The sequence below is a fragment of the Cydia strobilella genome, chromosome 5 (assembly GCF_947568885.1).
Source record: "Cydia strobilella chromosome 5, ilCydStro3.1, whole genome shotgun sequence".
In the NCBI taxonomy this organism is placed as follows: domain Eukaryota; kingdom Metazoa; phylum Arthropoda; class Insecta; order Lepidoptera; family Tortricidae; genus Cydia; species Cydia strobilella.
Window position 1 is genome coordinate 7,732,162 of NC_086045.1, and position 24,234 is coordinate 7,756,395.

Consider the following 24,234-nt stretch of genomic DNA (forward strand, 5'->3'; position numbering starts at 1 on the left):
TAGGCTTTACTTTCAAACTTCAACTAACGAATTGAACAAAAAAATACTGCTGCACCCTGCTGAACTATTAACTATAGGTAGACTAGATCACCTAGCGTCATTTGCGTTGTGGCGCGCAACTCCACATTTTGACTCCTCTTTTACACGATGGCCCAGCGTAGGCCAGTCAAAAGGTGACTGTCCGTTTCCAACCGCAGCTGCACTGCTGCTCCGACACTACTGCGGCGGCCCAAACGCGTCGGTGTTATTGTCAATTTCCATAGTAAAATGAATGACGATATCGACTGCACGTAATATGGTGATTTTAACGTTTTCCCGACCGCAGCTGCACTACTGCTCCGACACGTCGGTGTTATTGTCAATTTCCATAGTAAAATGAATGACGAGACCGACTGCACGTAGCATGGCCATTTTTGCGTATTTGGTGTATTATTGCAACTGCGGCTGCAGACCGCACGTCAAATCTGTCACCTGCACTGAATTGTCTTTGATCACAGATATTAGTAGTTTTAAGCAAAGAGGATATAACCACTACGTTCTAAGGAGTTATTACACCCACGGATAAACAACCCCGATGGTACCGTCGCCATATATAGCAGATATATCGGGGCGGCCAAGGAGCTCACAGATATCTGAACACGCCTTTATTGTCAAGGCGCTAGAGTGCATGTTCAGATATATTTAGCACCTCGGTCGCTCCGACATATCTGATGGCGACTGTAGTACTACTGTAAACTTTTTTGCTAATCTATATTGAGCCATACGAGTATCACAGAGCCAGTTAGGAAACTAGAATGATAGGTCCGAAAAAGAGAGTGTCAAATTCGGAAGTTAACTATAGTCTGGCAAACCCTTCGAGCAACACCGGCTTCCGACACGTCGGAAGGGAGGAGCCCAAGCGATATCTTACCGTACAAATCGTTCTGCCATTTTTTGCGGGGGAAAACGTGCACACAGTCGCACTTCTCACTCACTACTTGCAAAATCCAATCTCTAATTAGGATTGTTAATTTTTTTTAATGTTCTATTTCGAAAACCATTTCGAGATATTAGGTTTTTAAACAGTTTCCGACATTTGCTGCGATATAATAATCGAGGATTGAAGATATTTCAACAAACCTTTGACCTTCTCGCGAGGCTGAATATAATAATGTCATCGTATAGTAAAAGTTATCGAACCATAGTAAATAAATCCGTCACTCACGTAATTGTCAAAGATGTCATTGTCATCAATTGTCATAATAAAAAAAATCAGTTAAACCGCTAGTTTCTTACGATTTGATTTATAATTTTTAATACCTAAACAGTAGATTTTGATTGCTTAATATATCAAAAACCTTGTTTCCACTTGTGGGAATGATTTACAAAAATTATAGTCCGCGAAGACCTACGTGAAAGACGGTGTTGTCGTGAAGTAAATGTGGAATGGAATACTTCAAGTGTTACACACAATATTGCTGTGAGGATCACGTCGATGTAAGTATAAAATTAATATGATTTAACTACGAATATTTAAAAGTCCATTTTGGTAGTCGGGTCACTATTACCTATTTATTTTCTGTGATGATGTGGCCAGAATATCTAAAGACAAACCGTTTAACACAAAAGTTAAATTCAACAAACAGACATACATATATGTAACTTGCAAGCAATAAATCATATACATACAAAAATACATAGTTATATTCAAAATACAACATGAAACTGAAAAGATAATTTCTAATTTCCAGGTACCTACAAGTTGCAGTTCAAGGCTCAAGCTGCTGATATCACGATCATGGCGGACAAAACTAAAGTTAATAAAGAGTTGTGAAAAATAAAACGTCTTATTTTTTACTTTTTTATTAATTTACGAAAAACCTGTTTCCCAAAAAAGTGTATACATTATATGTTCAACATGTTCTGCACGTAAGGTTGACATTGAGGGCTTTGTTTAGTAGCATTCAGTTGAAGTTGATTTAGGTTCTACTCTTGTTGATCCAGAAAATAATTATATAGTTTATTATTAAATCTATGCCCACGCCCAGGCACTATTCTTGCTATAACTTTACATTCTCCGCCTTCTCTAGAAATTTGTACATTATATACATCCAATAAAAATAAGGTATATAACTTAAGGCAGATTTGTGGAATCAGCTTTCACAAATTTAGCGTATTTTGAGATTATTGATTTAGGGATTCAAATAATACGACGATATTATTTATAGATTCATTAAATAAACTGTTCTTTTATTTTTTCGTAGTTTTGCGAGGATAGCTATAAGCTCGACAGGGCACGAGCGATAGAGAGGCAAATAGAATACCGAATATCCGGCAAAGTGGCCAAATACCGAATAGTTGCCGAATATTCCTGGCAACTGTAATTGTATTGTAATATATCATATTATATAATGTCGTTTATGGTGACAATTTCTCATTTTGTCATTGCAAAGCCATTCCTGAGCTAAATAAAAGAAGCAATCATTTATTTTTATTACAAGGGGCAAAGATGTTATTTAATACCTCATGGTAACATATTGATATCCAAACATACGAAACGATACAAAATTGAACCACGAGAGAAGCGAATGGTTTAAAATTTAGAATATTGACAGTTGCGGAGGTCTCAAGGCATGAGGGTTAAACAAACTGTGTTACAGTGCAACACGTAATTCTTCACACCAACACGAGGAAACCATTTATTATTCAAATTAATTTATTAAAAGTTCTTTCTATCGGCCAAGGCGAGGGAAATATCTTTCTTCATAAAGGATTTCTTGTCTCGCCCGTCAAGTTTTATATGGATGGTGCGGTCATATCATAGAGTGCCGTCGCCCATTCACACCTGCAACTGGACAATATGAAGTGTAAATTACAAATTATTTTATTCATCATACTTCACTGTTTGGTACCTAAGGAAAGTAAAATTGGCTTAATATGGATACTTAGAAAGATAAATCTGTAATATTTTGGTAACACCGAACGACTGCCTGCCCACCATTGGATAATTTTATTCTTACGTGTCGCATCGTCATCTCCAGAACCCACGAATCACTTTGCAGAAATCAATAAAAGGCCTGCTAAAAGAGCCTACCTGGCATGGTTTTGAGGGGACGTTTATTACAGACTTCTAAATCCAGCCGCACGTTTCTGACGGCCGAGTACCTATACGTGATGCAGGTGGATCAAGTGCGCACTCCCTCCGTATATATCACGAACTCCATGAGTCCCGTTTCCGTCGGATTGCTGTGTGCGGTGGTCACGCATTTAGGCAAGAGGATGGGGAAGAAAATTTCACATTGTGAACTTACCTTAATGTTAAGAATAATTTTTCCTCTGCATTAATTTTATTTGAGTAATTTGATTGTATTTCGTCAATTATTAAGTCTCATTCAATGTTGAATTGCTTTTCATTTAATCGGCAATATTATCTGAATAAAGGATCACCATTAAATATCAGATTTTTTATTAATATTGCGTAGCTGCCTTCGTCGGACTCTGACTATTGTAGAAAGGCAAACTGGTCTTCTTTTTCATGTAGCATGTAGCATTATCGTCACTCGCTTCTTCACGTAAAAAATACAAAAGTAAATTAGTATTTTATTTGTACGTATGACATTATATGACTTGACATTGACAAGCCATCAACGAACGCTGTCGCGACTGCACGCCGCAACAGCCGCAGTCGTGCTGCTACAGTAGTGCGGCACCGCGTAACGTCGCAACTGCAGTGCAGCGGCAGTTACAATTGGACAGTCACCTTAAGGGACGCAGCTATGCGGTGGAATGAGATAGCAATATCACTTGCTCCCTCTAACGCATAAATGCGTCCCTCGGACTATCCTACGCTGGGCCATCGTGTGTAGAGGAGCCATTTTAATTGGTCGCGCTTGAGCTTGCGAAACACATCATCTACCATATTTTCGGGCCATATTATCAGCAATATTTCAATCGTTCAACTTCGCATCATTGGAATAACTAGAGCTGCCGGTACCTCACACGATCCGCCGCTGTCTAGGCAGCGCGTAATTGCCCTCGGTCATGCGATTACGTTCCTGGCCGATTTAATTATCGCGAAATGATCACTGTGCCGGCCTCCCGCAATTTACCTATCAATCAACAGAGGTTGTTGGCTGCGGGTGGCGATGGCTTTCAGGCTCTTTATTCCTCACGCATATTGAGCTCGGCGAGCGATCAATTCAGGAGTAACAACAATTATCAAAATTATCTCGGGTGGTTTGTAAAGAAGTTACGCAGTAATTTTCTAATAAACGGCAGCATAATAAAACTATTTTCTAAAACATTTTTACTTACAAAATACAAATCAGCTTCATGCCGCCAAGCCTTCAACAAGTCCGTAGCTGACCATAATAACTACTTACGAACCACCTTAGTTAAACGTGTGACCTATAATAATAAGAGAACGCACTTAGGTACCCCCTCTGCATAGAAGTTTGTATGGCACTTTTTCTCTGCAGCTGACCGTACTAGACTAGTGTATCTCAAGCGTAAGCTCGCCAGTGGCCACGGCATGATGGATGAAACACGGGATAGTGAAAGGCTAGTGGCTTTTGTTGGAATGTCATAGAACTATTATGAATATAGTTATTTGTTATACAAGGGTGCAAAGTTGTATTTTACCCGCGAGTGTTTCAACACACGAGAAGTAAAATACATTTGCACCCGTGTATAACACAAAACTTTTCACCTCACTATAGCGAGGAAAATGCAACATCCACAGGCGTTAGATCATCTTCATCACTGGAATCACTCATTTCTTTACGATATTATAACAGAAAACTCTGGAAGTTGTGTATTTTTACGCGAGTCGGTGAGAAAAGTTTTTTAGTAAAAAAATTGTTGACATTTCTGACGTATGAAATGTCAACGATGCGTTTTGAAATTGCATCGACTCAACTTGTGCGTTCAGAATTATATTTAACATCATTATAAAAAAACAAACGTTTCTTATGGAATTTTAAGGTTTATGACTTAAAATCATTAAATAAAGCTAAATTTGGTATTTTTCATTAGATTCTCAAACCATTTATTTAATGATAATTAATATCGAACGAATCATTATCATAAACGATTTACGTTTTGTTATCTGTCAAGCTACTTAACGCCCCTTCCAAGGTCAAATTACTTTCCCCACTAGTGGATAAAACGAACGCGTTTTTCCCCGCTTGTATTGAAGGATAAAAGACAACTTTCCGAGCTAGTGAGGGGAAAAAGCATTTACATGTACGATTATATTATTCGCTGCATTGGGTACCGTCTTGGTGGCTCAGATGGTAGAACTCTGTACTAGTGATCCAGTGCTCGTGGGTTCAAGTCCCGCCCAAGACATTGAATTTTTCCACTTTTAATTTATTTCTAAGCTTAATAGCATCGTTCGCAAACAATCGATATAAAAATCTAGATTAACAAAATTGTTTCACATATGCGATCTACATAATAATGAAGTTATGAATATATTACAGGCTGTTCTAAATCTTGACTGAAATAATCAAGCAAACACGTTTACTCTATTTAATCTTAACTTTACACGCGATTTTTATAAATTATTTACACAGTAATAGCACCCTAACGTGACCCCGAAGTCCACTTACACCGGTCTAAACAAAATTAGAGGTATGGCATATACAGTGAAACTTGGTTATGTGGGACCTGGATAAGTGGGAAACCTCTATATCTGGTGGGACTCACGGTGCGGTTCCGATACTTTAACACTGAATTACAGTAGCGGAAAATAATCTATCATATTTTTTCAGATACATTTGCATATATTTTTTAATAATTTCTCAAAAACGGCTTCAGCGATTTCGATAAAATTTACAATATAGGGATTAGGGGCGTATGAAAACGACAATTCGATTAACCTAGGGTTCATTTTGTAAATAATTAGTTTGCCCGAGTTTTAGCGGTAGCCCGGTGGGTACTAAATTTTAAAGTAATGATGCAATTTAACTGGCGATTCTGGGTAACGAGGCAGAAAAATCGATCCTTCTAGGTTTTATTGTTGATAAGTTTCGAGTTTGAGTGTTTTTTTTAAAGAAATACAATATTTATAAGTTTTATAACATACATTAATTGGGGTGTGTGAAGTTCCCAATCCGCATTCTGCTAACGTGGTTGCCCACGTTGCCACGTGCAGTGGGACGTAAGTATATTATATATGGTCGTGATGATGATACAATCATTGTTAACATGATATATATGTATATAGTCTAATTTCATGATTGTTCGAGTGAATGCCTGCAAAAAATAGCAGTATGATAGATTTTTTGCCTCTACTGTACCTCTGTTAGTGAGACAAAACAAACCTCTATAACTGGGATTAGCACTTTCGATTTTATAGTCACATTTACCTCTATAATTGAGACAGAGAGTGTAATGTCCTCTTTTACTGAGACTATGCTTGAAATAATATTTGTGTCCAATTGGTTATATTAGAATGTTATAGGACTAACCTCTGTATCTGAGATAACGTCAATCGATGACCTCTCTAACTCGGACTGCAGGAGTGCAGTTCAATTTTCTTTTTTTTTACTAATTCTTAGTCTGCCCACAGATTCCGCATTTGGTAGATTGTGTCTAACTAAACGTCTTCAAGTTTTATTTAGTAGTTAAAACTTTTGAAAAGTAAGCTAAAATCTTGATACGTAAGACAAAAAAAAATACCATTTATTAAAATGGTAATATGCAATGAAGTTCGTATCAAATGTGACAAAATTTATCGAAATAAATAATATCGAAAAAAAAAAATAAACATACTTAAAAAAAACAATGTTTTGAAAGATGGATTAAGTAAATAAAAGATGGACTTTTTTATTGTTTAAGTCTACAACTCATACAAAATGTTTACAAAATACCTTATTAACAACCTCTATAACTGAAATAACCTCTAGTCTCAAGTCTATTAATGGAACCCTCTGTAAATGACACAGAAATGTATTTATACCTGGCTAACTGAGACCCTCCTGGGTAAGTGGAATACTTCTTGAAGTGAGACATATTTGCTTGCCCCTTGATGTCCCACTTATCCAGGTTTCACTGTATTATGTGATCGACATGTAGGCGTACATTTTTTGTACCATAAGCAATATGGTTATGCACTTAAATAAATGTAATTGCGTCAAAGCAAGCACTTTATGGTGTTAACTTGGCGCGTTGTTTCTTGCAACGCGATCCCATTTTTGGTCGTAAGCTTTAGTTTTATCAAGACATAAAGACCCGAATGAATTTATCGCGAATGGCGTTGACAAAAATGTGAATATAAATAATGCAATGAATAATTCAGCGTGTATCGGTATGGACGGCGGCGGCGAAGGCGCGGGCGCTAGTAAAAACGCTGCGCTAACGCCCGCCCGGCCGGAATGCGTCGCCAGCGTTTTTACCTAATTGTTCTGGAGCACGCACTCATCCATTATCTAACTGATTTAGGCTTTGTTATTACTTTTTGCCTAGGCCTTCACATCATATAACAATCGTTGTCCTCTGAATTTTGAACGGGCGAAACAATTGGATTTTCTAAATTTAATATCACAAATTCGTTTTTACCATTCCTTAACAGGATAAAATATTTTTCATGCACAACGCTAATATATTATCGGGTGTTAATATCACACCGACACATTTCTTTTTACTCCCGCGCCTGAGGCATTTAAAAAGGCCTTAATTAATTCATTAATCACATTGTATTCAATTTGTTAGGATGCTGTTGAAGTCCGAATTTCGTTAGCAGTGTTAGTTTAGCATAAATTATTGAACATGTTTGGTTTAAGAAATTAACGAACGTTAAATTAATTTAGCTGTTTCAATATATACAATATTTACTTATAGATTTAACTTGTTAACTGTTAAACAAAGTCTCATTTCGACGGTTCAAGAACTTGTATTCGATACATTTGCCAACTACAGAGTCCAATGAATTCAGTCGGTCGATCATACCGCAATGTAACAAAAATCGCATGCAAGATGTTGAACAGTCTAAATGGGGCTTAAGAAAACATTCTCCTGGACGATTTTTCTTAATAATTGTGCTCTGTCTGTACAAATGAGTGGCGACCAATTATAAAATAAGAACTCACGTGCGCTTGCATGGATGTCATTGATTCTGTAATTAATATTAATTTGATGGTTAGTTGTTATTCCACGGCGTTGCCACTGTGCTCGATTATCCATGTTTTTAACAACCCGCGACCACCTTCCTTTCGAACATAATAGCGCAAATATTAATGTCAACAGCAAACTGAATTTCGAATCATATTCCTAAGCAATATGGCTGATTTTCAAAGTATTGATTTTGCGTTGTAATTGAGTAGAAATGGTCGTACTGCCGTGAGCCGCGTTTCCTCACGTTTGGCGCTCGATGCAATTGCCTCTATAGGCATCGTGTTGCTATTTTTGGTATTTTCATTTGTGCAACGCTGGTTTATTTTCCGCTCGTCAAGTACAGGTGACGGTGTTCAATGAATCGATTAAATGCCGCCACTTCATTGTAATCTCCGTCTGAAATCAGATTTTTTTTATATCCCTACAAGTCATGCAACCGAGTCGTTGATATTGTAATGAAAGCTTATTAAGTATAAGAGTAAAAGTATGTTTTAATTACACATTGTTCCAGTATTCTCACCCGGGGTAAAAATGATAGATAGAAGTTTAGTATTTGAGGAGATTTATAAATTTCATATTCTTTTTCCTCTTTTAGGAACCCTTCGACCACCTGGGCTTATTGGAGGAAGCAAGCCAAAGGTGGCCACGCCGGCCGTCGTCTCTAAGATAGAACAGTATAAGCGGGAAAACCCCACCATCTTCGCTTGGGAGATTCGGGAGCGGCTCATCTCTGAAGGTAAGATTTTTTGATAATAAAGTGCTGTGCTACTAGCCTAATATTTCTCAAAATATATTTCCTTTTGAAATTTTTGTAAAATTGACAGCTATTTGTAGCATTTATTATTAATAAAGAGTAAATAATTAAATATTTATTTATAATTTTATAATATTCAAATTTATTTATTTAATTAAAAAGCAAAATTTTTTTTTTTAGTATACTAAGTATAGAATACAAATCAACCAGCGAAGAAAAGATATCAACGCGCATCAGACGGATTGGAATAATGTGTCGTTTAGTTACGACACCACAATATTGCACTGCACCAAACATATTATATTCTAACTTCAACATAGCAATTGAAAGACACGCATACTATATGATAAATGAAATATTCACGCTCAACCTTTTGTTCACTCATGAGCCGTAAACACTTGTTTTATATTACTGCTAGAACATATCGCCAAAATTAAACTTTCGTGAGATATTTTAAAATATTTAGATCAAAACGGTTACACACACTAGTGCATCTCTATATAAATCATGTACTAAAGCGGCCGATATAATTTTAATATGAAAATGGTAAGTCGAAGTTGTTATTAGTGATTTTAACAGCCGACACTTTTACTTACACAACCATTTTATAATAAAACTGATCACTTATAACAACAATTCCTCAATCAAATTAGGTAACTAAATAACACTGAAACCAACTCAAGATTGCTTGGGTTAATCTCGGACTTCCCGCACGCAGTATACGATTGTTATTAAGTCAAACGCAACGCAATGATAAGTTCTAGTAACAAATGACGATGATTTGGCACTGGCATGGAATTCCCGTGCACATTATGAACGCCGAGAGCGATCACGCGTCTGCGTCTGCGCTGCATTCAGCACATACTTGCATTAATTCTTACTGCGAACTTCAATATTACGCACTTGTAAAATTTTACTGTTAAGTTATGTTAGGCTTATGTTAATAAGCCGAGTAAATTTGAACTAAAAAGAATTATGGTACCTAATATTGAATGGGACCCTTTTACACACCACTTTTTTCAAATATGTTTTTTTTTATATATTTCCATTCAGAATCACGAGCTCTTTCCAATCCAAATAGGAGAAAAAAAAATCTCGTCAAACTTCTATATATTTTTCGTTCATGAACTTTACGAGCATGAAAGGTGAAAATGAATATTATGGTCACTTACGTAATTTAGGCGTCGCATGACATGTTTTGGAGAGCATAGATCTAGGTTAGTACAGAATGGCGTACCTCACCTCGCGGCTGTAAATTGACCGAATCTCAGTCAAATCAACGCCGTCGCCATGACAGAATGTTCAAAATGATGATATATTGTGCAATGTATAATGACAGCTTGTTTTATTCAAATAATTACAATTATTGACAAAACAGTTCGATTCCCGTGTACCTTTACCCAAAACAAATTATATTTTGACGACCGGTCTGGCTCTGGCCTAGTGGGTAGTGACCTAGTGGCCCGCCTGTGAAGCCGATGGTCCTGAGTTCGAATCCCAGTAAGGGCATTTATTTGTGTGATGAGCACAGATATTTGTTCCTGAGTCATGGGTGTGTTCTATGTATTTAAGTATTTATATATATATCGTTGTCTGAGTACCCATAACACAAGCCTCCTTGGGCTTACCGTGGCACTTAGTCAATGTGTGTAAGAATGTCCTATAATATTTATTTATATATTCGATTTATTTAATCGTAAACAATGTTAACTATTAACCGGTCAATTCTAACAACGTGATAATTGCTAGATACGAGAACAATACGAGATCTAATATAAGTTTAGTTCTCAACTAGTTATCTTTTGCAGTTGGATTCGAGAAACCAACTGTCATTTCACGCTACAATTACCTATTGTGACGTTTTGGGATATCCATTAGATAACCATTGGATGTCTAAAGTCGTCGTCAATAGAACTTGCGAACAATGTAAACAAACCGTTTTACTCTCATTACTTCGTAATCTCGCTCTTTAAAAGGACAACTATGACCTTATCAACAGTCTATATACTTAAATATTTTATTTATATAAATTTTGAGTTAAATTAAATGGTAATTATTAATATTTCAGCGAAAATAACCTTCGTAAATATGTTAGGTTATAAGTCAAACGCTAACAAAATCTGTCATATTTGTTTGCATTGTTTGCAAGTTCTATTGACGACGACTTTAAGTAATATCATTTAAATCTAAGATATTGCCAAAACGAAAATAGTAATAGTAAACCATTAGTATTAGTATTTATTTATTTGTTTAAGGATTGCCGTAAAATTGTAAATAATCTATATATTAGGTAATTGTTTTAAAAATTTAATGTTTCTTTTTATGTATAGTTTAAGATCTCGTTCCCAGTCCTATTATACACAGTCAACGCTATGTACTCCTTAATTGTCGTACTGTATCAGGTGAAGTACCTTGACACAATTTTAATGCAACATATGCAATACATACGATGTTGCTGTACTTAATAAATAAAATAAAATAAAAATAAAATATCTTAAGCAAATCTTAAAGAGATCGTTCAAGAGGACATTCGGAAACGCTGAAATGTCAAATGTGACATGACTTTCTTAAATATCTCGTTATCATTTCTGTTTCATATCTAGTGAATATCTGGTTGATATCTAGATCATTGTTCGAATTGGGCCTTAAGTTGGTTTTTTGAAAAAATCATACAAAGACAAGACGTGAGCTTTACTGCAACACAATGTGACAACAATGGTCAGTGTGAGCCATAGACATAGTATAGTAGTTATAGACATCAAACCGAGCGACCAGGGGTAAGAGAAAGACATATTCATGTATTGACAGGTTAAGGATGACTCACGTTAGACCGGGCCGTGTCCGGGCCGGAGCTTCCGGCGCTTGATTTTCTATGGAAAGCACCACGTGACCACCTGTCATGTCATGGAAAAGTAAGCGCCGGAAGCTCCGGCCCGGACACGGCCCGGTCTAACGTGAGCCATCCTTTAATGTATGGCAGCATAATCCTTTTTCTCTTTCACTCTTATAAATTTCGGTATTTCGCCATCGCCTCCTACCTATGCTGCCATAACTCGACCATGAAAAAAAACCGGTCGGTGATAAGGACAAAGCATGGCACTATTTTCTCTTTCCTCTTATAGGAATCGCAATAAGACTATCTTTCTCTATCAAAGAGTGTCAGGCCCTTGGTGTGAGCTTCCATTCGTACAGTGTGCAACGCAAGTCGCTCGCTCGCGTTCATGCGTTTATTACGTAATACCAGTTGGGTGGAGAGCAGCTTCTCGTTGCGAGCGCGAGCTTCTGCGCAGTAGTAAGAATATCGATACATTACATACGACTATTTCATATCTATTTTGTATGACCCCATGTCCTGCGATGATGCTTAATGTTTTTATTAACCCTTAAATTGACAACGGGACACAGGGGGCACATTGACTTTGAACGTCTTTTTGCATATTTTTTTCTTAAACAGGATCGTTAGTACTATTGGACTTCGAGGAGGTTTGAACTCGCTCACGATCTTCTACGTTTTTTGCCAAATTAGGTTTAAGGTGTTGTGCACATTACCGATTAGGCAGAAATTACCCGAAAGAAAATAAATAATTATAACCGCTTGGGTTGTAAATCTTGGAATTGGACTAAACGGCATACTAGTAGTAAATACGGTAACTGGTATCAGTAAAAGTTAAGCCGGTGTAAAGGTCGACCGCCGCCATTAGGTAGGAGAAACAGAACCTCTTTACGCAGTAATTTTATATCCGATAAACGGATCTGCTTATTTGGTTAATGAACTTTAGTAGATTCATGACAACGTTTTTGGGGGTCAATAAGTAAAGCCATTGAAGTGCAACCCCCAAACCGTCGGACAGTTTCGTATATAGCTTATGGGTAACGGATATTATGTCGGTAACGCGATATGTGTTGGATTAACGCATCTATGTGCACATCTAGACTTGGTGGTCGTTGTCCTTACATAAGTAAGGTTACGAAATAACATCATTCATAACACAAAAAAATACAGGTTACTTACACATGTAAAAATTACAGGTAAACTTACTCTTGTGGAAACAAAACTGGGTAGCCATACACAAAACTGTAAAACTGAATTTAGGTATTTATTGAGAAGTACTTACCTATATTACTGATTAATTATTTATCTTCTGAAAATTAAACTTAATTGCTAGTACAGGTAACTTACGATTTGGAAAAACCAAGATAAATATTATTTGTACCTAGTACATAGTTACCAATCGTGACCAATCATGTGATGAGTGACTTTGTGAAATTTTTACAATAACTATTTCTAAAACAAAGCATACGTGTTCCGTCATGTACTCGCAACCTAATGCACTAAGAAAAACGCAACCAGAGTTAATTACCTATATGTAATATCTCAACATTACAATTACCATAAATAGATGCGCAGATTGGTATTGGAGCGAACGATGGGCGTCTCTGCTTGGAGGCCAACGAGCCAATTGCGATAATTACTCCCGCGACACCTCCGAGCCATGCGTGACGTGGAACGCGATTAACTTTACAACATCCTATATGCTCACACTCCTGGCAATCAAGATTCAGTCGTATGCTATCCTCTTTAAAGTTAAATATGGCTTGTTAGCTGAAGCGCTAGAGTACCTCTTGCAACTTGCACGTTTCGCCTTCGTGTTTTGCCTAGCACTGCATAAGAATCGCAAAATGCATTCAGCTTAAAGCAACTAGACTAAATTCAAATTGATACGCACTTATAGCCTTTTAAATTAGCAAGAGACTTAGGGAGTGACTGCGAGTGCGTGCGATCGGCTGTGAAACGGGTTTCGCTTACAAGACCACTTCTGGTTTACGATATCACTGGGGACCGGATTAGGCGACGATAACGCTCTCGATGGGGAACACTGTGCTTAACCAACTTGTTAAATTGGTTCACAGTCATTAAATCTACAGGGGGTGCCGTAACTTGGGGCCATGATCAGGTAAACATCGATATAAAACCAACTTTATTTACAAGAGTTTTACAATATCGATTACGAAAGGACTGTTTGCACATTCAATTTTTATGACTTAATTCACCGAAGTATGCTGCAGGTAGGCAGATATTTGAGTTGATTATGATTATTCATATATGGGAATGTTATTGAAGTCGACCGATGAAAGACCATTTTAAATCAAATGATACTAAAATTGAAACTACTACAAACTAAAACTATACAGTATTTTTATACAGAATCCTTAGAGTAAACAATAAACACGTATCCAGTTAATGATCGGTTCAAAAATGTGAACAAGTTGTTATGGACAGAGGGCGAACAATTGTTCAGCGAGTGCTTTTATTTTCCATGTTTTTGTTCTTATCTTTGTGTTCGGCAGAGACATTATCGTCATTTGTTGAAATGTATTTAAAATAATTGGTCAGTGCAGTGAGCAGTGTGCCCTTGCGTTGCCTGCCAAGCTCACGCGATCTCGTGGGCAGTTTTGCGTAAATGCTCACATATTTGCTGTAAACGTTCGAATATTTAGTCAAAAAACGTCCGCTTTTTGTTGGTTTACAGTTAAATTTTAAATGTAGGCCATATATCTGACAGGTGTCGTAATTTTCGTGAACCTATCATATAATCATTAGGTATATGTACGAGTATTAATATCGTTGTCTTTAATCTCGTTACGATGAAATATACCAACCTAAATAAAAACATCGATATCGATTGAACATATGTAATAAATTTGAGCATAAGCCTGATATAACACATTTATTTTCCAAACTATAACACATTTGTGAATGTTATTGTGTTGCCGTCAACTTGCCGATGGGCTAGTCTAGAATAAAAAAGTGTGGCGTCGCTTATATTGTACAATAAAGTGTCTTAATTTAAGGGTGAAATAAGAAGTGTTGTTATAACCGTGTAAATATACCTATACCATTCTAGATTAGCGTATGCACCAATTTTATATACAACGACTCATTATTTTACCCATTGAAGATACCAACTAAAACTAATGAGAACATCCGACGGACCTCATTTTTATAAAACACAAAAAACAGGCAAGTGCGTTTTACTGTCCTCCTTCGGGTAGTGAACCATAAAAATGTACTACTACTTACTAGAAAAACTTCATTGCATCCACAAGTCAGGTCGCGCTCACGCTTGGCAGTGGCCGTGATGTAGTTATGATTGATTCCATTATATCGGACGACGGTTTCGGTGTATCAAAGCGTGTTGACCGGGCGGACCACCTGCTGCTGCTTAGCCGTAAACTCTTATTGAATTAAGAAGATGCACAGAATAGAAGTGATATTCAACATTTGATAGTTTTAGAGCCACCCCACACTAGCGTCTCCCGATCGTCGGCGTCGAGTCAACTATGGTAGCTGCCAGGTGGTGTGCTAGACGCAACGTTGCCGCAACTGCGCAGCATCGTCATTTTCCATAGCGCTGACTAGACGCCGAAGCTCAAGAGGCTACCCTACCCCAGTAGGGTGGCCCTTATTGTTATTATTTTAGTACTTACCTTGGTTATAGTAATTGTTATCATCCTTGTGCAGTAAATGACTAAGTTTCAAAGTTTCTTTACAACTTTTGCTGTCTCTATTTTAGCGTGTAAATAAGTAAAGCTGTGTAATCTTTAAAAAGAGACCTATTTATTTAACCAGAAACATTAGGTAACATTGAGATAGCAACTGTAGCAATGTTTTAATATAGATACTAAAATTATTTTAAACGGGTCACACGTATTTTTAAGTTGAATAGACGCTCGATATAATATGTATATATGATGTGTGTATGTGTATGTATGTGTGTTAATATGTTCGAGTCTCGCGGGAGTTTAATAGTTAATATTATTGTTGCAATGTTACTGCTGTAGCGTTGACAGCGGCGACGTCACTGTCAATATCCTTGATAAAATGAGAGATGGATTAAACGTTCTAATCATGACAGTACATAATACGGCAAGGACATCAACGCAAATTTTCTAGGAAATTGACAGTGGCATTACCCGAGTTAACGCAGCAGTAACGTTGCAACTTGCAGCAGTACCTAATGCTGTTGCAGTCGCCATCCGAATGTATTATATCAAGTTAATACTTTATATAGTTTCGTTAAATCCGTTATTAAATCTGTCCTTAATCTTATAGAATGATCTGCATTATTTAAAAAAAGGTTCGTTTCGCTTTTAGATTTTATAACAAATTACAATACGATACTCTTTATTGCACACCTATAATATACAATACAAAGAATACAGAAAAGAAGAGGTTAATCAACAGCCGGTCTTATCGCTAAAAAGCGATCTCTTCCAGACAACCTTTTTGGTAGCGGAATTACTTCACTACAATCTGCTTAAAATTGATTAGAAGAAAAAATAAACAATTATTTGCACCAAAGCCTATCTAATATTGTCACAAGTCTATGGTATTGAATACTTTTAAAATAAGATCGAAATAGAATTTCAATCAAATTTATATCATAATGGCCTGACGTATAAAGCGGCCTTTTGATAAGAGCGCGTGCCTAGCCGTGTTTATGAAACGAGCCAAAATTGATAAATTTCATTTTATAACCGTAGCGGCACGGTAGCCGCCCAAATTTTTTTTTTAACTACATCTCCATAACAAGTGATATCAATAAAATTATAGATACCTACCCAAGAAAAATATTAAAAGGTAGCATTCAAAAAACCTTTTTTTACTTCTTCAGAGGTCCATTTTAACACCGAACTAATATTTAGAAATGCCAATATATAATAGGATTCTGTTAAAAAAGAGGCATCCACTTAAGACAGACGCGCCCGATGAGCGGTTATCAAAACAGATCGGCTCATCGCAACCGTCTAAATTTTAATAAGTTGCCCACTACCGCCTTTGTTAACCATGACGAGGCAGTTTTGGACAATGGCTTGCGCAACTTATCGACTAAATAAATCGATATCGGTTTACGAGGCGTTACGGGGCTCTAGCTACTGACCGCGGTTTGATTAATTGCATTCTTGGGTGTAGGCCAGCGGCCAAGGGGTTCGATTCCCGAATCGAACGTTGGCGCCGATTAATTAGCGAATCGATGACGAGACTTTTACGATGAGACGAGTCTTTTTGCGGGTGTACAAAAAGGTTTTGTTTTTTATTTAACGACTAATTTTATTCTCATACTGAGTCTTTAAAATAATACAAAAAATCTTATGAGTATAAACAAAATCGATTAAATTGTGCCCAGAATCTCAGACCTCCTCTCGGTGTGTCTAATGGGATGGAGTACTTTTTCACGCGCTTTTTGACATTTACTAACAAGGTCTTGCCTCGTTCGCTTCTATTGTGCGGTCTAAAAATCAAATCGATGGCCTCACAGCTTCCAATAAATCGATACATTTATTGATTTGTTACAGCTTTAAATTGGTTCCCAGCAGTGCACCGCAACGATGCGCCCGGGCCGCGTGGCTCTTGCTTTAACTTTTGGGACTTTTACAACGTGCTTTATATGAATTACTTTTAGTTTATCAATAAACAAGGCTTCATCTGCCAAAATACCCCCGTAACTCGCGTTGTACTTACGTTTTAGGTATATTACACGTTATACAAAACACCGACAAGATCTAATTACCTTTAAGACAATAATGGACGACCGCTTCTGCATACAAACGAAGTCCCCAATTTCGATACCTATTGAGTATTGTCATTATGGTAAAAATAATTCATATTCTTTAAAAGAAGGTAAGTATTAATCATACATAGTCATGCCCTTTTTTGACTTTTTTCGATTTATTGATTATTATACATATAAGAGTTAGCAACTCTTAAGAACAATTTAAAAATCTTTAAATTCAAACGAAATTAAAAGTAAAAATATTTTCTATATTGTCAATATCCAGAGAGGAAAATGGGGACTACAGTATGGAGAAGCGGTCGTCCACTATCTATTTACCTAAGTTTTTATCTTTTTACCAAATAACATTTATTACATTTTAATAAAAAAATATCCACGGTAGCTTGTGACCACTTGCGCATGGTACAGTCTTTGTAAAACTGCTATTTATTAGACGTCGTAACGTTATCTAGTCATTGCTAATTGAAATTTGTACGAAAGCGGGTGTAGGCGTTTAGCGCAACGGTTGCTGCAAGCGGCCCCCTGCTGGCGTGGACACCTTTTTACTTGGGCCACGCCGCGGGTGCCGCTTGATTGCCTCCGATCTCATCGTTTTATGCTCCCCATAAAGCCAACAATAATTCATTTAGACGACGTGACGCCACTCACTCGTTAACTGGTGTTGTTCGACGCGGACGTGATTCCAGGGCGGCCAGACAGGTCCGCCTTGGATAATATCACTCGCGCATTTCAATTCTCTCACATTTAATTATTCGATACATTTCTAATCGAATCACTTCAAATCGTAAAGAAAGCACCCATTAATCGAGCGCTACCATCAATACATAAAATCAAAATTTAATGATCTTGAATAGCCAGTTTAGCGTGTTACAATATAATCAACTCGATGACCGTGGAAGATGCTCGTAAGTCGTAAGTATTCGATTTCACGACTCATCACAAGAAAACTAATAAAACGTCAACTTCACTGTGCTTTAAAGAGATTTAAGGTTAATTAACTTGATCGGGTTAAGCCGTCCACATTTTTCCCATTTCTTCAATTTAGTTGGAAGAACCGTCTCTATTTAAAAACCGGTCTAAGTAAAACAAACAAACAAATTCATTCCAAACCATTAGGCACGAGATCTGACTGTTAATGTCTCAATTTAGAAACGGGCGTAAATCTTTAAAGGCGTGACAATTACTGTTACTTTCCGGCAATACAAATAAAAAGGCTTTCCGTCAATTATCGATAAATTAACCCGATTAAACACTCCACGGCCGACGGCGCCGGAGCGTCTTATCTCGGGACATGTCACGCTTTTAGGCAGGTAACACTGCGCCGCAGAAACATTTACATTTTTAAACTAATTTTCTTTCTTCTTTAGACAGTGTACCCACTGAATCAAAAGTGAAAAACTTTAAAAATGTAAACACAACACACCATCGTGTCATCTTATCATTGCCGCCGATATTGATATTTATTAGGGACCTATCTACAATGTGTACAGTCAATAATGTGTACGAACATTATCACGTTATTAGATCTGATACGTACAAAAAGTTAACGTTGTAAGAATTTAAACGCTGAACATAACTAGCTCCTTCTATTGAAAATAACTAAACCTTTTAATAGAAGCGGGGCCCATTGTGACTAATCATGATTAAACGACTTTAGACAAATTGCATGACCGTGACTGGGCATGTAGGCAACAGGGCTCGAGCTCAAATCATTAAAAGAACAATTATAGATATCGCATTCATTCTCACCTGCAACCGTTGACTCCGTTAATGATCTCGATCTAAATAAATACCAAATCTGACCACTCGCCGATCATTCTATAACCGATTGCCATTTACAATTTAATATAGGTACATTGCCAATCTTGTTTAATTTACACTGACAGGATTTGGAACATAATTCAGATATTTTTTTTCTTTTCAATTGATTAGAGTCAGAATCTTACTTCTTGATAAGTTGTACGAACTGGTTACGGTAACATCCAATTCAGTACTGTTCTTAATCATACTCGTAAATGCTTTTTGTGAGTTAAAAGAAAACTAAATCGAACTAGATTAAAAGAGGCGACTCGTCGCTGAGCTCCCACAAAACCTTAACGGATTTTCAACGGCTCGTTTTCTTTTTACAAAACGCTTCTCCCAACATAATTAAAGATCTCGGTTGGTAAGTGATGACTGGTCACCATTAGATGTATTCTCAGCCATATCAAGTTTTTGACGTCTGAGGGCGGCGGGCTGACGCCGCGCTGCCTCGCCGCTCCGATTACTGACCAAACAAATTGTGTGGAAGGCACCTCTTTGTGCTTTAGACGTGTTAACAATGAGAGAAGTCCCGCAACTGATCATTACAATTATACCTCCTATGCAAGGCTTTGTATTTTGAGTAAATTATAACAGCTCGGTTGTATCATCTATGTCCGCCAACTCTCAGACAGCACGTCATTACCAACAGTGACAGCGATAAACCGATTTGTTTCATCGCGTTGTTTTAGACCACCAATCATTGTATTAATATTTTCCATATTTAAAAGCTATTATTTTTCTATTTATTTTCCGTGACAAGCATTTGACAAGGCGGATAATTTTCAGTTATCGATAGATACATAATTTCCCTTAACTAGCGTTGTCTTGAAAACGTTTCACCTGTGACATGTTAAAAGCGTCCATTAAACAATTATTTACAATTATTCTTCGTGGACGTAACTGTTCAAAGTATGGACAATTTATGACTGCAATAATGCGTAAGCGGAAAAGTTTAACTTCAAGGAAACAATTAAGTTATACCTATTTACACCAAACAAATTGTGCGCACAGTTACTAACGACTGAAATTACCATTTGATTATTATTCGATGGATGATTGTTAATCGCAATCAGCACAAAAATCATAATAAAAAAATATTCACATTCACACAAGTCAATAAATTTGTGATTCTTAACATAATGGCAGCATTTAACACAAGATGCCTGCAATACATTAAACGAAACATGGTACCAGCCTATCGGAACTAAAATGAAATTGAGTATTAATCTATTTTAATGTATTTAAATGGAATAGTTGATCTGGTGCACTGAAATCCATACCAATCCATACTAATATTATAAATGCGAAAGTCTGTCTGTCTGTCTGTCTGTCTCTCCGTGTGTTACCTCTTCACGCTTAAACGGCTGAACCGATTTAGTTGAAATTTGGCATAGTTTGAGTCCCGCGGGGAAGGACATAGGATAGTTTTTATGTCGGAAATCATCCCTATAGAGAGTGAAAAGGGGGGTGAAATTGAGGGATTTAATGAATTGCCTGATAATTGATGTCAAGCAATTAAGCTTATGCTCAAATTTAATGATTGCTATTACACTTTATCCAGGCGCTAAACTTACTTTAGCTGCTGTTACTGTTCCACGCAGGCAAGCCGCGGGCAAAAGCTAGTAAAAAATAATCCTTCAATACAGGTTTCAAATAATTGTAATAAATTACGCCAGCAAGACTACTGGACTCAATTGCTCAGTAGCTGAACAACGATTTCTACGACAATTATCGTTGGCCAGGCTATGATTAAATTATGGCACTTATTCGAAGTGTTTCCTGAAAATTACATGGGATGGCTCTCGCAAGGCTGCGCGCGCACGCGATCCGAGCACGCATTAAACTCTATAATGGCCAACCATTCTGCAGTACTAGTCAGGAACAACGTAAGCGTACTTGGCGTACAACATACTTACAGCATTTTATGCTGGCAGGCTGACCGTTTTAAACGCGACCAATGACGCATCGGTTTTAACGCTCCCAGTCACTCTTGTAATTAACAATGCGTTCCTTCCAACCTGACGTCGTTCAAACCAGGCACGAAGACGCCGATGGCGGTGTTGAATTATAACAATACTTTTTCATCTTACGTATATCTTTTGCGCTAAATGTACATTTATAGGATAGTGTATGTTATTGTATGGTTTGCCTTAAAAAAACGATTTTGATATTTTTTATGGCGCATTTCCGTAACAGTCGAAATAAGAATAAGAATATTTAAAATAGTGTTTATTTTCTTAGTTATTAAAATGTCGCACCCGCATATATTTAGGTGCAAAATTTAAGTATGTTTTGGATTAATAATCCAAGACTTGTTTACAGTGAATATAGCCTTTACTGGTGAGAATCAGATACTGAAAAACATAATTATTAATTCATGCAATGAGAAGCCTTAAATTAACTGTTAATTATTTCAACTTAAAATACCACTTAAAGTTGGAAATTGTAAATAGTCATGGAACATTTTGTGATCAATCTTTCAAGTACCTAGTCTAAATGGTTTCGTCATTGCCGTTGTATTTTCAGGTTACATAACAGTTTAGATCTGAATTTTATTATTTTTACAGGTGTATGCACCAACGCAACTGCTCCAAGCGTTTCCTCGATCAACAGGATACTGAGGAACCGGGCCGCGGAGCGTGCAGCGGCGGAGTTCGCGCGGGCCGCCGGCTACGGGCTGTACGCCGCGCCGCCGCCTTACGGCGCCTTCCCCTGGGCCGGCGGCGGCGGCGTGTGGCCCCCAGGCTCGCTGTCGCTGCCGCCCGGCGTGCCGCCGCCTTCAGGGGTACCGCATCCTGACATGCAACAGGGCTTCTTGTCTTCTTCCGGACGAGGACTAATAGGTAAATTCTTAATAAGGAAGTACCTACATACCTTGCGGTGAAAACAATCAATCGTATTTCTGTTAATTTTATGTGGCAATATTCAACATTCTTATCTTTCTCGTAGATGTCGATGGCGATGACTCCGGTTCGCTTGACGGAGAACAACCAAAGTTTAGAAGAAATCGCACCACCTTCAGTCCAGACCAGCTTGAAGAACTAGAAAAAGAATTCGAGAAATCTCATTACCCGTGCGTCTCAACGAGGGAACGCCTCGCTTCCAAGACTTCATTGTCGGAGGCGCGAGTCCAGGTAACAAGACCGCTATAAGCCACAAATAAATAAATTCCTCAATCATTAACCAAGCAGCCAATTAATAATTTATAGTCATAATGTCGAGCTAGAGATATCTTAATCAAATCAGAGCTATCATTTTACATCAATTTACATTCATGAATATTTGTTAAATCAGTGAGAACAGAATACTAATCATGTTTATTTACCGTTACTGACAGGTTTGGTTTTCCAACAGACGAGCCAAGTGGAGACGCCATCAGCGCATGAATCTCCTCAAGCGCGGTGGCGGCTCGCCCGCACACCGCCTGCCCCACTCCCCGTCCCCCTCCCGCTCCCGTTCGCGTTCTTTGTCCCCCGCGCGCGCCCCCTATCACACGCCCCAGATGGGCGGCGAGAATAGTGCTTTCAAGTCACTCTCCCATCAAGATACGGCTCTGAAGGCTCTATCACACCAGGCTCAGTTCGATAGCAACGCACTGAAAGCGCTGTCGCAGCATACGTACGAGAGCGGTGCGTTCAAACCGCACCCTGGGCTAGAGAATAGCGCGTTCAAAGCGCTCGTCCCGCATTCGGCGGCGGCTGCGTTGCTGGCAGCGCAGTCGATACACTTAGCTCGCGGATACGAGTCGCATTCGGACACGGACGAGGAGATCAATGTGCACGACGAGAGTGAAGATGAGGCTGACAGACACTACAGCAGGGCGCGGTCGCGCTCGCGGAGCCCCACGCGGCCGCGCCCTCAGCCGCCCAGCGATCTGCCTCTGCAACTCACTAAGCACGACCGTTGACGACTCATATATTATTCAGTAGTACGTACAGGGTTCATTTTGAAATTATCAACAATTAAGTTTTTTACTTAAGCAAGTGCCGTTGCTTTACGACTAATGACACGTTTAAAGATTTAGATGTGACCTGTAAATATTGTTCTTATGGTCTTTATCATTCTTTGTAAATGTACATTCAGTACATTCCATGTTAATTAAGTTGTAAATATTTGTTTTAGGTAGCCAATTAAGCTCGAAAGTAATTATTACGTAAATATATACAAGTGAATGACTGTGCACAAAAAGTAGATCTTTTAAACATAATAGGAATGTTGACATTATGCTATTTTAATGATCGTCAGATTTTTATGAATACTTACCAAAGCAGCTATTTGGATTGTAAAGGCACGGTTTTAGGCAAACCAAAGTTCCTAATATATTCCTACTCGAAATGATCGATGTATCATAACTTGTATTATTATAAAAAATTAGGTACATTTAATACGTTGTCTGTTGAATTGTAATTGTAACACACTTGGTTATTTTATTTGAGCAAATATAGCCGGGTCACTTCCGTTGTCAAAAGATGCAACACGAATATTTGATAAATACGGCCTATGTTTGCGGCCGAAATAAAATGTGTTGATTTGTAAATATTGTTATCATTTCGGGCACTATATGTAAATTATTTATTTCTTAGATAATTAATATTTGTACAGTATGAGAGGATTGAGAAGTAGCAAATTACATACTTACGTACCTACCTATTACGATAAATCGAATAAAACAGTTGAAGTATATTGTTTTTTATTCTTATAACTTTCCTGTGCACGAAACAATGTTCCGGAGATTACATTTTGAAGCATCCCAAGCTGGCATAGTGTAATGTAATGTGGTAAGTATACCGAGCGAATGCTGCCCTTGCCCGTTTCATGGGACACGCGCAATAAGCAGCACCCGGCCAGGATACAACAATCATTGAGAATTTATAAGGCTACAGAGTGAAAGCGGCTGGGATATGGGAAATTATTGATTAAAAAACTGAACGACAATTCACCTTTACAAGGTGGGCCCCCACACAAAGGAGCAACATCGATGTAGAGAGGTGTCACTGGACTTTA

The 24,234-nt window shown here is 37.7% G+C and overlaps 1 protein-coding gene across 2 annotated transcripts in view; it reads left to right on the plus strand.

Moving 5' to 3' along the window:
* The window catches only part of LOC134741412 (paired box protein Pax-6-like), a 53,137-nt gene extending 29,226 nt beyond the window's left edge, over nucleotides 1-23,911 (plus strand). Inside the window, exons 3-6 of one of the 2 annotated variants that reach the window (XM_063674181.1) lie at nucleotides 8,693-8,833; nucleotides 21,798-22,073; nucleotides 22,180-22,364; nucleotides 22,568-23,911. In XM_063674181.1, coding sequence (XP_063530251.1) covers nucleotides 8,693-8,833; nucleotides 21,798-22,073; nucleotides 22,180-22,364; nucleotides 22,568-23,137 — 1,172 coding nt within the window. In that variant the 3' untranslated portion in view covers nucleotides 23,138-23,911. The remainder of the gene's footprint in view (nucleotides 1-8,692; nucleotides 8,834-21,797; nucleotides 22,074-22,179; nucleotides 22,365-22,567) is intronic. The other variant, XM_063674183.1, reaches the window with a different exon arrangement.
* Nucleotides 23,912-24,234: the final 323 nt, after the last annotated feature.